General features: G+C 46.0%; 2 protein-coding genes across 2 annotated transcripts in view; both read left to right on the forward strand.

Annotated features, from left to right (window-relative positions):
- grm5b (glutamate receptor, metabotropic 5b) overlaps positions 1-15,207 on the forward strand; it is a 70,369-nt gene extending 55,162 nt beyond the window's left edge. The window contains 7 exon segments of the mRNA XM_060074459.1: positions 1,437-1,623; positions 1,734-1,892; positions 3,073-3,198; positions 3,904-4,086; positions 4,318-4,484; positions 6,252-6,898; positions 6,992-15,207. Coding sequence (XP_059930442.1) covers positions 1,437-1,623; positions 1,734-1,892; positions 3,073-3,198; positions 3,904-4,086; positions 4,318-4,484; positions 6,252-6,898; positions 6,992-7,518 — 1,996 coding nt within the window. The 3' untranslated portion in view covers positions 7,519-15,207.
- The window catches only part of ctsc (cathepsin C), a 20,011-nt gene continuing 15,939 nt past the window's right edge, over positions 12,451-16,522 (forward strand). Inside the window, exon 1 of the mRNA XM_060076248.1 lies at positions 12,451-12,475. Within this exon, the coding sequence (XP_059932231.1) occupies positions 12,451-12,475 (25 nt within the window). The remainder of the gene's footprint in view (positions 12,476-16,522) is intronic.

Genomic DNA, 16,522 nt, shown 5'->3' on the forward strand with positions numbered 1-16,522 from the left:
CATTGGCCTCATGGGTATCTGTACCCTGCATGCTTCTGGGGGAATGAGAGGCAGTAATAGTTTTGTGATTCATGGTAGTGGCTAGACAATAGTAAAATAGCATGTTTATGTGATCATACAACTCGTTTTTTCGTTGTATATATTTAAACAAATTTCTGTTTCATTGCTGGTCTCGATCCTCCTCTGTCCTCTTCTAATTTGTGTTTAAAATTAATTGTATTGAGCGTGTTAAAGGATTTGGCCTGTTGGCTAAGATCCCCTGGTTAAATTTTGGCTCTATGTCCAGATGTAAATCGAATCCGCCAATATCTTTGTTCAACTCACCCCCTCTGATGGTGTCGGCACGCTCCCAAATTTGTTGGCGAGCCTTTCAGATCCATTATACTCCAAACAAGTGTCAAGCATCTCCCATAGCCTCTTTGTGCGTCCAACACAAATAAGGGCACACTAACGGCCCTGGATAGTTTTTTTTCTCCAATAGTGCCCGCAAACAACCAAATCCACAAGATACTGTCTTTGTTCAAACGCTTGGATTCTAAATTCTGAGTGAAGACCTTGGCTGCATCACATGCAGAATGATCATTCTGAATTCTGCAGTGTAGAGTGTAGACATTTTAATAGGTTATGAGGGTGAGCGTTGGAGGGAGTGTTCTCAAACCGATTGGAATGCAGCCAACGCATTCACACTGCTCAGTTCTGGTTGTATGAATGGAGGAGGAACGAGACTGTCAACTGAACACAAATATTTTCCCCACTGCATTGCAACCGGGGGGTTGGGCGTGCGCAGTGACCCTGTAATCTCAGAATGCTAATGTTGCGTTCAGATCAGTTAGAAAAACACACCCTTGCAAACGTACCCATGCAAGTTATTTGCATTTTGCTTTGCACTCAGAATACAGAGTAATGACGATTCTAATCGTACAACTCAGTCTCTAAGTCTGTGAGCATGCTCAGTGGCACTTTAACACAGAAACCAAACTTCTGGATTTGTTCATTTGTGGGCGATATTGGAGAAAGCCACCCAGTCAGGGCAGTTTGTATGCACTTACCTTGCTTGGACTACAATTTACCTTGGTTGTACAAAAATATACATTTTTGATTGCTGATGAAACACTAGATTGGAACATAATGGATGACAATTGATCGCCAACTGTCCGGTTGTGGAACACTTCTTCGAGTGGACAGGCGGGGAGATTAACAAAATGAAAGGTTGATTTACATCTGCTCATAGACAATGTCAACAATCAACCTGGGCTCTTAGCAAACCTGCCAAATCATTTTAACACTTACAGAGTTAATATTCATTTGTTTAATAATACATTCCTGTAATTATTGTTATTATAATTATTATGATTAAAAGCAAGAGGCCATTTGCTGTCCACGCGGTCCCAATAGTCTTGGGGGTACAGTTCTAACGCGTGTGTCCACGGCCCCAGGTTCAGAGACACCCCGGTGGTGAAGTCCTCCAGCCGGGAGCTTTGCTACATCATCCTGGCTGGGATCTGTCTGGGCTATCTGTGCACCTTCACACTCATCGCCAAGCCCCACGTCATGCACTGCTACCTGCAGCGGCTGGGCATCGGCCTGTCCCCCGCCATGAGCTACTCTGCCCTGGTCACCAAGGTAACCCGTCGCCATAAGGGCGGAGCTCTGCAGTGTTTCGTAACGCTAGGGCCCATGATGGCTCACGTTAGTGTCCTTATCCCTGTTAAACGTATGCGTGCCTTCTGCAGACCAACCGCATCGCGCGGATCCTGGCCGGCAGCAAGAAGAAGATCTGCACCAAGAAGCCGCGCTTCATGTCGGCCTGCGCCCAGCTCATCATCGCCTTCCTCCTCATCCTGCTGCAGCTGGGTATCATCGTGGCTCTGTTCCTCATGGAGCCCCCGCAGGTAGGGCTCCGCGCTTTGGAGGCGCTCAGCATGCCGACCAGACAGGGATGCCGACCAGCCTGGTTTAAACTTCTCAGTAGGCTGAGAGGGTCTGCGCATCTAAGAAGGTCTGCGACAGAACCAACGCAGATTTTCATTGAAGTGCTTAAATTTACTCTCCAGTAACTAATTCACATAAATGTGTACATAAGAAGCAGTGTAGCGTTATCTTAATCCCAACTTTTCCAGCAACGAGTTTTAAATAAGAAAGGGAACCGCTAGAACGCGACTCTTCGCGACGGGTAGAAAAAAATGAAAGAAAATCCCAGTGATTGACAGATTGACAGTAGTAGGTTAGGTTATTTATGCAGCATTTATGTGGCCTGTCCTCTCTGTTGTCTCGTCTACATTTCTGAAAGCATCACTTTGCGTGAATGCTATCATCAGAATTTACATTTATGATGCATCTGGTTTCATGATACTTATTTGCTTGGATGTTGTTGCTTAATTGCCTGCATTTGCGCGGATGACACAGTCTCCTCTCAAAAATGAAAGTGAACCACTACTCAGCTCTCTGTGTCGATGACATAGCAGGTTTTTGAGGGATAAGCGTTCAGTTTATTTTTAGGTTGCTACTGCAAGGCACAGATGGACAGTCTCGCCATTTCAATTTCCCGTGGAAGTGGCCCAATCCTGCTCGGCTCCGTTATTTTTTTAGACTCCCATTTGATTGGCTGCCAGTGGATTTCCAAGTTGCCAGCCGCCTCTCAGGGGCCGCGATATCAAGGCAGCACTATCAAGTTGCATTAGCGCCGTGCCAGACCCTCTGTGCTAATGCCTGTGTTGTGCTGCCTGTGTAAATACTTTAGAAATATGCAAATCAGAGGGCACTCTGGTTGACACAGCGTGGTCACGGTGGCAGATAGAAAAAACAACACACCGCCAGACATGACAAACACAAACAAAGCCTGTGATGTCAAAGTGCTATTTCAGGACTTTTTCACTATTTGGTAATTTAGCAGCAGAGGCTTTCATCCAAAGGGACTTGCAGTGATTTATCTGAGCTGCATGCCATTAAAGAGAAGGAAGGTGTTGTGCGTCTCACATTGGAACCCCTGCAGGTAACGACAGCATTAGACTATCCTGCTGCCCTTGCTTCTGTCTGACAACATGTGAGTCAATGTGCTGCTGCTGTCCCCAGGTGATCCACGACTACCCCAGCATCCACCAGGTCAACCTGATCTGCAACACCACCAACCTGGGGGTGGTGGCGCCGCTGGGCTACAACGGCCTGCTCATCCTCAGCTGCACCTTCTACGCCTTCAAGGTACCGGCCACACGGCTCCTCGCTATTCCCTCACTGGTGGTAAAGGAATGCACAATGGGCTGTCGGATTTCCATCCAGTTAGCGGGTGTTTATTCAGGTATAAGGGTTTGGTCTCCCCAGCGGGGTCCGGTACGTGGAGACGGGGGGCTGGGTATTGTATGTCTATAGGGTGCAATGAAAAACAGCCTAGAGACTGAGTGTGTCTTTCTTCTCCAGATTTATTTCCTTATGAAACAGGATCAGAAAGGACTATATGATCCCCGGGATTTTAATTTGATTTTACAAACACAACAAAGCACCCGATGAGTGTGGGTCCATTGCAGGCTTCATATACCTGGAGGAGGGAGGGGTTTTAGAGAACCGTTGGGGCATTACTGCCTGGCCAGCAGCAGGGCTGTAAAGGAGACAAAGCGAAATTGATTTGATTCGACAAAATAGCTTGTACACAGACTCTGCCGAAATGTTCTGCATTCAAGAGTTGAATAATATTGCAGTGGAAATGAGCGAACGCGGTTCATTAATGTGTCTCAGAGTTCAGTCCCTGTTGTCGGTGCAGAGCGAGGGAGTGATACAAAAAGCACAACAGGTCACAACCCGCCGTGCCGGTGAAGAAGGAGTCCTAAGGGTCATTATGATGCACCGGTGACTCACTCACCACCTTCCCCATCGCAAGCACACCACTCACAAGGCTCTCTCCCCGCGCAGACCCGCAACGTTCCGGCCAACTTCAACGAGGCAAAGTACATCGCCTTCACTATGTACACCACCTGCATCATCTGGCTGGCCTTCGTGCCCATCTACTTCGGCTCCAACTACAAGATCATCACCATGTGCTTCAGCGTCAGCCTCAGTGCCACCGTGGCACTCTGCTGCATGTTTGTGCCCAAGGTAGGGGCTAAAATGGGGGACTATTCGGTCAAACTTGGAGTGAACCTCAACCCCCGGGGCTTCCACTTTGATTTGTAGGTTTTCCTAAATAGTGCTTCAGGGTTTGAGGTTCAAAGCTCAACTTTTATGCTTTGATGTTCATCCACAACTCGCCTTTACTCCTATAATCTCATAAACAAGTACAGGCGTTCCTTCCACCAGAGTGCTACCTCTGACCGTCTCGTGTTCCAGGTGTACATCATCCTGGCCAAGCCGGAGCGCAATGTGCGCAGTGCCTTCACCACCAGCACCGTGGTGCGCATGCACGTGGGCGACGGCAAGTCCTCCTCGGCCGCCAGCCGCTCCTCCAGCCTGATCAACCTGTGGAAGAGGAGGGGCTCCGCCGGAGAGACGCTGAGGTGCGGCCGCGTGTCCGTGTGTGCATGCGGCGTGCGTGCGTTTGTGTGTGAGTGAGTGTGTGCGACGTGCGTGTGGGTCTGCGTGCCTGCATGTGCGCGTGAGTCTGTGCATGCGTGCTTGTGTGTGCGTGCGAGTGTGTGTGCGTGCGTGTGCTCAAGTGTGTGGGTCTGTGTGTGCGTGTGTGTGTGTGTCGCCTGTAAAATGCAATAAAGAAATTGAACCTCGTTTATGGCAGGTCAAGGTCTGGTTAGATCACAGTCGATGGGACCATTTCAGTAATAGCCCCATTTTGGGAGCACATTTAAGGTGTGTGTGTGTTTGAGTGTGAGGGCTGCTTGTGTGTGCGTATCTGCGTGTGTGCGCGTGCATATGTTGTAGCGTCCATGAGAGTCATTCTCCCCGACAGAGAGAGAGAGAGAGAGAGAGAGAGAGAGAGAGAGAGAGAGAGAGAGAGAGAGAGAGAGAGAGAGAGAGAGTCTTGATGGTTGCTGTGACCCTGAGGTGAACTGGTGACAGAGTCCTCATGGAGGCAGGAGGAAGAGGAGCAAACCAGAGAGAATGTGCAAGTCAGGGATGAAGATGGAGTGGGAGAGCGTGATGGTTAAACATGACAAAGGAATAAAAGGGGATCAGAGTATGTACTGAGGGAGAGACTCGCCTATCTGTAGAAGAGACTCCCTGATGGAAGCCCACAGAGGGAGTGACCTGCTCTGGCTCACTCTACTGGGGGACCCAGGCTTTCAATCAGGTCCTCATCTGTCAGGATCAAGATCAGGGTCAGGATCTAGATCTAGTCCCTCCTTCTATTTTTCTGTCCTGTGTGTGTGTGTGTGTGTGTGTGTGTGTGTGTGTGTGTGTGTGTGTGTGTGTGTGTGTGTGTGTGTGTGTGTGTGTGTGTGTGTGTGTGTGTGTGTGTGTGTGTGTGTATGCACATGAGCTGGCAGGCACTCTCTAAGAGATCATTGTATAATCTGAATCTGAAGGTTATGTTCATGTTAATCTCTCAGCTTTTCATATTTTTTGGGGACGATCTCAGCTCTTTCAGGAGTGCTTGATTTACATTTGACTCATTTAAAACAGCTCAGCTGTCAATTTAAATAGCAAAACGAAACATCAGGCACAGGACAGTTGGACATGTATTTTCACAAGCTGTTGCCTGGCGGCTTATCTGCCCGCCTGAGGCGATGGCCACATCCCAGCATCAACCACTGTGGTGCCACAGCCTCACTCCACCCAGGGGAGGGAGAATGTCTATCAGTGCACATCAGTGAGGGTGTCTGCAATGTGTGCATGCATGCGTGTGCTTGTGTGTTTGTGTGTGTGTGTGTGTGTGTGTGTGTGTGTGTGTGTGTGTGTGTGTGTGTGTGTGTGTGTGTGTGTGCGTGTGAGTCCGTATGTGGGTAATTGTGTGTCTGTGGTTGTGTGTGTGTGTGTGGGTCCTCCGGCTGAGTCATTTCAGTCCTTTTCACGCCAGTGATGGTGGTCTGTGGTTTAATCAGAGGTTCCCCGATAGATTAATCACACTAATTAACCTGACAAAAGAGAGAGAGAGAGAGAGAGAGAGAGAGAGAGAGAGAGAGAGAGAGAGAGAGAGAGAGAGAGAGAGAGAGAGAATGATCAAAGTAAAAAACAGTGGAGCGAGAGGGAGCGTCATTTTTATTTTTTTGTCTTTAAAACAGACAAAAACACCCAGCCTTAACACACCCAGCCATCCCACCACTGCCCATCCTCCTCCTTCTCTGACCCCCCTCCCCTCCCCCCTCCAGCTCCAACGGTAAGTCGGTGTCCTGGGCCCAGACGGAGCGCAGCAGCTCCCGGGGGAACCACCTGTGGCAGCGGCTCTCCTTCCACATCAAGCGCAAGGAGAGCAACCAGACGGCCGTGATCAAGCCCTTCACCAAGAGCTCGGAGGGCCGCTACTGCGGCGCCGGGGACCTGCCCCCCCACGTGCCCCTGCCCTCCATGCCCTCCATGCCCTCCTTCTCCATGCACACCGACCCGGGCACCGACAAGACCCTGTACGACCTGTCGGAGGACGAGGAGCGCTACCCCATCGCCTACCGCTCGCAGACGCCCTCGCCCATCAGCACCGTCAGCCAGCGGCTGGGGGCGGGGCTGGGGGAGGAGCCCCCGGTGTTGATCGCGCCTCAGTACGGCGGCGTGCCCGTGGTGGGCGGGGTCGTGGGCGGCGTGGTCGGGTGCGTGCCCGGGGGCGTGGCATGCGTCTCGGTAGGCGGGCCGGCGGTCGCCAGGGGCGACTGTCACGTGGTCGCCGGCGCCGCCGTCGTCCACCCGGGCCAGAGCTCCCTGATGGACCAGATCAGCTGCGTGGTGAACCGCTTCACCGCCAACATCTCGGAGCTCAACAGCATGATGCTGACCGCCTCGCCCACCCACTCGCACGCGCACACACCCAACGCCGCCGCCGCCGCCGACCAGACCCCCGACCCGTACCTCCCCCCCGACCCCTACCTCCCCCCCGACCCGTACCACCCCGCCGACCCCTACCTCCCCCCCGACCCGTACCACCCCGCCGACCCCTACCAACCCGCCGACCCGTACCTGCTGCCCCGCGACCTCCAGATGCCCCCCACCCTCATCGCCTACGCTGACATCCAGCCCCTCCCCCCCGTGGAGTCCGGCCACGGCGGCCTCCCCCTCCACATCCCCCCTCCCCCGCCCCACTCGCCGTACCCGCCCCCTTACCCCGTGCACCACCACCACCACCACCACCACGGTCTCCCGCTGGCCTCCCCCCGGTCCCGCTCCCCCATGCGGGGGCTGGGCGGCCCCCCGTCCCCCTGCTCCGCCGACTCGCCGCTGCGGCGGGCCGAGCTGGAGGAGGAGCTGATGATGGCGCTGACCCCGCCCTCCCCGTTCCGGGACTCCCTGGCGTCCAGCAGCGGCTCCCCCGTCTCGGAGCTGGGCATGTATCTCCCGCCGGCGCCCTCCCACCCGCCGCCGTCGCCGCCCTCCCCCCGCTACAGCAGACTGAGCCTGCGGAACTACAGCCAGAGCTCGTCCTCGCTGTGAGGGCCCCGCCCCGCCCGGCCTGCAGGGGAGGGGCCCCGCGGAGACACAGGAGAGCAGAGGAGACGCGGCGACCACACGTCATGGACCCACCCAGCCAGACAGCCGGTGGAGGGGGAGGGGGGACGCGGCGAGCTCCTCCTGTCCGTCCCCAGGTGAGGGAGGGGGATGAGGGGACGGTGCTGCGGTCATCAGGCGGTCACACTGCTGTGTTTGTGTTTACAGTACATTAAGGGTTTTCAGTGAGGTGCACATACCGGACCCTGCCACTGTTTCCTAGTGTTGTCTCTCAAGAGAGGGTGAGAGCGAGAGGACTTAAACTGCCCCCCCCCACACACACACACACACACACACACACACACACACACACACATGCACATACATTCACACACACATACACACACACACACACACACACACACATTCCACCCGATTCCATTGACCTACAGTAAATCGTTTTGTTGTCCGTAAATTGCCAGAAGTGGTTCTCTAGAGCAGTCTAGTGCAGTGATGTTACAAAGGTAGTGGCCTTAAGTGAACACGGCTGACAACTAATTAGAACTTATGTGTCTGTGTATGTGTGTGTGTGTGTGTGTGTGTGTGTGTGTGTGTGTGTGTGTGTGTGTGTGTGTGTGTGTGTGTGTGTGTGTGTGTGTGTGTGTGTGTGTGTGTGTGTGTGTGTGTGTGTTTGTTTGAGAGCATGAATCCATGAATCTGGTGGAGAGAGATTGAGATTGTACAGGTTTCACTAAGACCCCCCCATACACACACATGCAAACACACACACACACACACACACACACACACACACACACACACACACACACACACACACATGCACACTCAATAACATAACCTTAAAACATATAATAATTTCAGACCCAGTCTCTTGTTGATCTTTTCTATTCTATCTTTTATTTTTGTTTTACTTTATGCAGGCCATGGTTTTGGAACTTTCTTTGAGTTTGGGTTGAATGTTGGTTTCTTGTGGAGCAGAAGGGACCAAATCGTTGTGATGGACAAATGAGGGACAACGACTTGCAGTTCTGATGTCTTTCATTCTGATGATAATTAAGCGTAGCCAGCAAGAGACGTATTATAGTATAACCAACGTTGTCCTAACAACTTTAAGCAGAAATTGACCTTGTCAGTTTATTTCCTCTAATTTATGTTTCCATATGTCTTTAAGACATTTTTTGTTTACTTCTTCATCTCTTTTGAAACCAATTATGAAGAGATGGAATATGCGTCATCGTCCTTTTTTTAAGCTAATTATTCCGCTTTGAATAGGTATATGCAGGCCTATCATTGGAGTATCTCTGAGCTCCCAAAGTAAAGAGGATACGAGGCTCTGTCATTATGCTCAGGCGGCCGGATAAAAAGGAAGAAGAAGGGTTAATGTGCTGCACCTGTGTGCCTAGTTACCCCCACGGACCACGGATTCACTCAGCCAATTAATCCTGCCCACACGTCTTTAATTAAAGCAGATTCACAGCATTGTCCTGAAGAGAACAGTCTGCCTGATTTTGCCCATGTTTTATTTAAATCGACTGCAGGTCTGGGACCGACGGGGTCGGACAGGCTAGACAAGATGGCAGCTGGCTTGTGTAATAAAAGCCTCTGAATGTATTCAGAATAATAACAATAATGAGTTAAAAAGCATTATTTATCAAGAACCTGGTTTACATGCAGACAGTGAATTTATCCCCCACCCCCCAAAACAACAATAGACGCAAACACAATTATCTCGGTTGTAATGCAGTTATATAAAGGGGTCATTTTCTCCATGAAATATGTTGGGGGAATTGCACAGTGGTTCTGAGACACTTCAGAGAAACGTGGCTTTCAATTGTTTTGCAGCGTCCTCAATAGTGGTAAGCTATTGGTTAATATGTTGAAAATACTATCAAGAAATGAAATAAAACAAACACAACCCAATTGAGACACGGTCAAATAACTACACTGCCTGTGAGATGGGCTGAAGAGAGAGAGAAAGAGAGATCTTGTTTTATATTTATTTATCTTGTTTAATTGAATGTATATAGCTGTGCTTCTTTGAATATGATCTAAAGTCCACTCTGTGTTGATACAAAGCAATGATACATTATTCAGCTAGTGAGACTAATTAGTGACTTCTGAGTTCGTTAGCGTAGCGATGCTAGCTCTACAACAGCCAAGCAGAGAACACTCTACCACATTTATTAGTAGCTAATAAGGGCATGCAAAAGAGTTTGTATTTATTTCCTGTATTTTGCATGAAAACGTTTAGTCACGCAGAACATATTGAGGGCAAAAATACTACATAAAGAGGCTTGACATAATACAATACAGATAAATACAAAATTGTGTTAATACAATGAATGCGTAAAATTCCTTTTCAATGGTATTCATTTCACAATAAAATTAATGTTGCTTGAAACCATTTTAACATGAATACATTCCGTATAAATAGTAGCAATAGTAACGATACAAATAGAAAATACACGCCTCTTTTATGACTGAGAGATTTGCAGGGTTATTCATTCTCCGTCCCTCTAATCACCGCCATGCGAACAATTGATCTGCATGATTGTCACGTTTCTTGCACAGATATCTTTCTTATAAAGGGGTTAGGTCGTATTCAAAATAGCTGTGCTCCAAATTGAAGGGGCATTCAATTCAACCCTACAATTCAGCGCTGTATCTTCTCTACGTTCCACATACATTTTTCGGCAGATTTTAGACACAATGTGAGGGCAAGGGAGAGGGGTGTGTTATGTTGTTTATCCATTTCTTGATCACCCTAAATCTTCTTGATTTTGTTCTTTAACGCTGACTAACAGGCACTGTTTATAATGTAACACGAAAAAAACGAAAGGCTCTAATATCTAGAGTCAAAGTCAGCTTTATTGTAAATCACCAAATATGTTGAAGACAAATATAGAACTATCTAAACTCTATCTGATCATTTTCAAGTGAGGCACGTTTATAAAATAACAGACTCCTGTCGACCATCACCATGTAGTGTTAAGTCATAGCTTCCAGGTCACCCACAACATGGAGACTGCTCAACATGGATCTAGATAACACTAGTGTTATTGTTGTTGTTGTTGTTGTTGTTAAGTATACACGATACTGCCACCTTATGAATGGGAAAACCTGGCATAGACAGTAGAGTAGCCATTGCAAAGATGCTATTGGTGTTAGGGGGGAAATATCTTGTTTTTGCGTTACATGCTGAGGGTTGTTGTCACTGCCCCACTGTTGATGGTGTTGCTGATGGTGAAGCAGCATGCCTACTTCAGCACTTTAGCAGCGTGTTACGAGTCCCATGGGTGGTGTTTGACAGGTCAGCTGCTGCCTCTGCAGAAAAGCCCAGGATCAGCGCTTAGATGTACTGCCATCCGAGCCTCCTCAAAGGCCTCAGTCCTGGGAGAGCCCGTTCTGCTAGGAGAAGAACATGTTACCAAGACGGGCTCTCGGGAAGAAAGGGTATCTGCTTGGTGAGAGCTCGCCTGTTAGGGGACTGTGAGATTGACATTGTATATTGAGAGCCTGTCTTGGTAGTGTGCTCTCCCTCTAGTCGAGTGAGTTAATCCCCATGCTAGCAGTACAGCATTCAATTTTGAGGCACTAGTCCAAACAGGTATGATACATTTCGTCCGGAAAAATGGTTCTGCTGTTGGTTTGCAGTCATCGCCTTTGTCTAATTCACAGCAAGCAACATGCCAAGCTGCATCAAGCATTTTGTCAGCCTTCTTACAAACCTGAACAAACCTGCACTACTAAATACCTGCAGCTTTAATAAACATAAACACATACTTAGCTCTCATATGACGTTATTTATGCTAATTTGGTCAGTATCTACTTTACATGAAAGGTGTAAACAGCTAGCTAGCTAGGACGCGGACCACTGATGAAAAGGTATGTTTCAAAGTCATTGGTAGACTGTTATTATTTCTGTTATTGTCATCCACATACACGTTTTCTGAGGAACATTAGACTGGTGCCGCTAATCAGCCTCAGTGTATTCAATGTCCTCCAATAAAACGGAGGGATGTGTGTTTACCCTGTAAACAGCACTAGACTGGGTCATTGGGTCAGTGTGCAGTCCACCTCACAAACCCTTCTCGAACACTCATAAGTCATTCTGTTATAATATTTGATCTTGGGTGATTTCTTACTCTCAGTGCTTAGCTTAGTGAGAGAGAAAATAAGTCAGGAAATAAAAAGACAAACCTTCTTGAATAGCGCTCCAAATATTAATATTAATATTGGTTAAAATTTCAGTTTACATTTTACAAAGCATTCCAGTTTGTTTGTGTGTGTGTGTGTGTGTGTGTGTGTGTGTGTGTGTGTGTGTGTGTGTGTGTGTGTGTGTGTGTGTGTGTGTGTGTGTGTGTGTGTGTGTGTGTGTGTGTGTGTATGTATGGTTGTGCGTGTATGTGTGCGTCCGTGCATGCGGAAGCCTTGACTCTGTAATGTCTCAAATTTTCTGCATTCATAAGATGGCCTTTGTGTGTTTTGGGGAAGGACCCAGTTCTGCGGAAAGTGCTTTAATCATCCTTATTCACCAAGCCTGAATCTTGGATCTAAATCAACATTCAGTTACCCCACTCAACAGCAGTTTAGGACAAAGATGGCCGCTACGTGCAAGGCCAAAGGGAACCCTGAAAATAGTTGCAGTATGGATGGCTTATGAATCATCAACCATATTTTTGTATGTGTGCGTATGTCAAGCTGCTTATTGGAATGTTGCTTTTTATATCTACAAGTGGCGTGTTTTAATATGTGATCCAATCAAACAGACCAAAGCTGTTTGTTTGTAAGTAGGCTAGTTCAAGCTCTATGGAGATAGAACTTGAGATTGATATTTTTCCAGTGTGGAGTGTGTATTATAATCACTTGAGAAGACTTGTTCATTCAGAAAAAAAGATTCTGAGAGGTTTGATCAGGATGATTGGGGATATCTCTGAGGCAGGTCCGCCTGTCTCTTCTTAGCTTGTTGGATATTTCACACGCAGAAAGGGTGAGTGTCTGCATCTCCAGTATTGCCAGTATTTGTGGAATTAAAGTAATAAAGAAAAAAGAAGGGATAAAAGACCTCAGATGTCACCATTGATGAAGGAGTTGTACCAACCTCAACTGTGATGTCATGCCGGGTGTTGACCTATCCTGCTGCGGCATGGCAGGCTATCAGCCAATAAGGTAACGAGGCGGTTCCTTTAGTGATAGTCCAACGATACACCCTTTTATGCTCTCTGTATTTTCTACATTTATAGACTGTCTTTGGGCTGGTGAAGTGTATATAGATCCCCTCCGACCTCCCTGCCCTTCACACACACACACACACACACACACACACACACAGAGCCACATCTGATCCCTATATTGATGAGATTCTATTTTCACTAGTATCCTAAATGTCATTGAGATGAATGTTGCCTATAGAAGTAATGTTTACATTCTTAATGCTGGCCTGAGATAATCGAGGTTATATTGTTTTGTGGTTGTAGGCTACCGATCATTTATGAAGCTTGTAAGAAAACGTTTAAGAGGAGGTGGGGTGGGAGACGAGAGTGCAGATCTCACTTTTCCATGTTTTGAGGTCCAATCTGTTTTGTGTTCTAATCATCTTTGGCAATCATTAAAACCACTAGCCTCAATGGAGCAATATACTGTATATAGACATATATAGCCCCAAATGAGGAATCTGGAAGTCATCAATCTTCCTCTGTACTAGTTCTTTTTCTTCGGTCTCAGTCTCGAACTGGATACAAACTCGTTGAAAGAGACAGGTTGGAATGGGGAATAAAATGCACACATACTCAAAAAAAGAATTGTGATGACAGCCTTAAAGTACTGTGTAACCCTGTGTTTAAACTGAGCCCCAGGCTCCCGTGTTTTATTGGCTTTTATTTGATCATTAAGTTAACATTAGAACATTATGAACATTCTCCGCCACACAAGCTTTGACGCTCAGTGCCAACTCTATTCTATGGTTTGTGTTTAATGTTTTTCTTTCCAAGTGCTGACACACTTCTCCAAAGGGAGAGACAAACACTACGCGAAGATAGGCCCTCAAAATGTGTCACATCGACACAAAATGTAACCATGGGAGATTCTCCCCGGAAGATGACACCTTTAACAGGTGTACAACATCACTGGGTGCTTCGTGTTCATGCATGTGATGTGAACATATGGGACGTGACGCTTGGAAGATTAAAGTATCCTCGCGATGCAACGTTGATCCGTTGGCATTGTATTCATTTCCTTTGTGCATACAAGACGGACTACAAAACTATTTGTGTTTGCAACATAACAGAGGTATGTTGGGGAGGATAAAGTCGAGATCATCTGTGTTCAGGCAGATGCCGTGTCCGTTTCCAGATCACACGTGACCCAGTGCTCTTTGTGTGTGTGCAGTTTCACGTCCACGCAGAACATGGCTGGGTGTGTCGCTGCACCGGGATTTCCTTTGGCTACGTTTAAGTGTGTTGCACGCAAATATTATGTGAGAACAAATTCAAACCACACAGCACGGTATCTGAATACTAACTACTAGGTTTCTCACTGCCCCGCTTTTGTAAATGAAAGACAATAAGCGAACTTGCTTTTGGGATATTGTAGTGTTTATCAACCCTTTGTGGACATTTGATGGCACAAACTTTCTTTTTTTATAGAACATTAGGGCTTTATCATCAAGGTTATTCTGTTTTGACTTTACTTTCTTATTTGCATAGCTTTGGAATGTAAATTGTTATATAAGTGTGATATTGAAGGCTTGACTTATGTTAATATTTTATTTGTTTGATTTTGAATTCTGTTTTCTAAGATGTAAAAATATAGGCCTCTCTTTGAGAATATAATTGTTTTTTAATAGATTTTTAATGATGAAATGGGTGGTTTAGAGAGAGTTCCTCGATGTTTTTGCCTATTAGGCATTATAATTATACGACCAGATTAAACATACATTCCAAAGTTGCATAAACCTGCTTGTATCTAGTGGATTCTTCAAGAACCAACTGGGCTCATGTGGAGCAAGGAACAACATTAGATTTTTTTTCTTAGATTTAACTTATATGCTGATGTTCTGTCCACAGGGTCTTTCATTGCTTTAAATAAATTAGAGCCCGGGTTGATGTAGAATGAGATGTAGACAAATGTATCAAAGGTATGAGGAATACGATTGTACCTTTCTGCAGCAAAGATGTTTTTGTAAAAAAAAAAAAATACAAACATCTGTGACATCTGTTACAACATGCAGTAGCCTAAGTGCCACCAGTCAGCTAGAGAGACAGATTTGGCGTTGGGCTTCATGTGTTTGCTTTGAAAGTTCAAGCCTCTATAAATCAGACAAATAAATCTTGCAACAATTTTTTTTGGAAAATAAAACGATAGTCGTACAATTTGATGCGGAAGGACAATATCATAGGGCCTATTTAATACTTCACACAGTTAACCCCATTGTGGGGAGGCTTGGATGTCCAGCCAGCGGGGCTCTGATAATGTATTGGCTCCCGGGACCGCAGAGTCAGGAACTCTCGTCAGTCGAGCAGACACACAGCGGACGGTGGGGGGAACGGAGGCAAAAGGGATTCTTCTTTGGTTGATTCTGTTTGTTTTTTTGACATTGAAAAACCATTGTGTAAGTGTCCTACAGAGTACCTTTGGAACATTGAAATAATTATTAAAAAATATATGAAAAAGGAATCAACCCTCTTTTTTGTAACTTTGTGTATGAATAAATTAAATGTGTATACTCACCAGAAGTACTCAATGACAGAATGAATCAATGTCAAGCGAAAACTGGTGGAAGAGACTTCAGGATGGAAACATACACACCTCGTTTTCTGCTATGTTATATCAATATAGATCAATAGTAATGATTTTTACTCATTCAGGGCAATGTCATTGGGATTTCTGTTGAAACTGTGGCTTTAGATTTCACTTCATCCTGATACTTTTTTAACAACCATTTCCTGCTATGGTACTCTCTGAAATACAAAGTTATTATTATTTTTTTTAATTTAATTTCATTGAACTAAACAATATACTTAGGGTGGCCCTCTCCAACCAAGCTTTCTGTATTTCTTAGTATTTTTTTCATCTCTGACTACCACGTTTGGTCATATACAGTTTAGCAAATGGCCCAACCACTGTACAGCACCACACTAAACAGAACCATGGACAAACTTCAACTAGATGACATTAAAAAAGAAACACTGAAAATTAAGAGGCTGCCATGAAGAAAAACAAAAAATAGTTTGAGAACTATCTCAAGCTTGACTGTCCAAAGCAAAGGTTAACATATTCAAATGCTATATTTAATTTGGTTGATATCAATTCGTTAACGTCTTTGTCTGTGATTTGCTGTTTCAATGAAAAAAGTTGAGTGTCCTTTATTTGTTAGTCATGGGAGGTCATCCATCGGTATGACCAGTCTAAGAAATTTGTGCCAGGGCACCACTGCCCATGACACAACAGTAGCGGTGAACCCCACACTATATGGAAAGGATCTTTAAATGATTCCCCACTCCACCTACCACCTCGTTAAATAAAGACTTCCTAAGCTCCACCACTGATCTCTGGGGCCGCAAAATGTTCTTCATCGCATTACATCTAAATCTCACACCAACACAGTCACAGAAGGTTGAACCTTAACATAGAAACTACCCTAGAAAAGTACATTCCGGTTTCTCAAGAGCATGTGTGCATCATATATGTGTGTCTTTAGGAAGAAATTCGCTCTGGCAGGTAGTATTTGCATCAATATGATTCATGCATGTGCTTAAAAATAAGATACATCAAGTTGATCTATAAACCTCTAAGATAGTTAGTTACATTACAGAAAATCTGAAAATGATAATTATTTTGTATAGTTAATTTCATACACATTTACTGTTATTGCTTTACAAAAAACAACAATGATTAGCATTATAAAATAGAATCGATACAAATGACCATAATTTTCTAATAGTATTGATACATACATACCATACCTTTTGCTAGGGTATGAAACATTGGT

Source organism: Gadus macrocephalus, chromosome 16, assembly GCF_031168955.1.
Source record: "Gadus macrocephalus chromosome 16, ASM3116895v1".
Taxonomy (NCBI): Eukaryota; Metazoa; Chordata; class Actinopteri; order Gadiformes; family Gadidae; genus Gadus; species Gadus macrocephalus.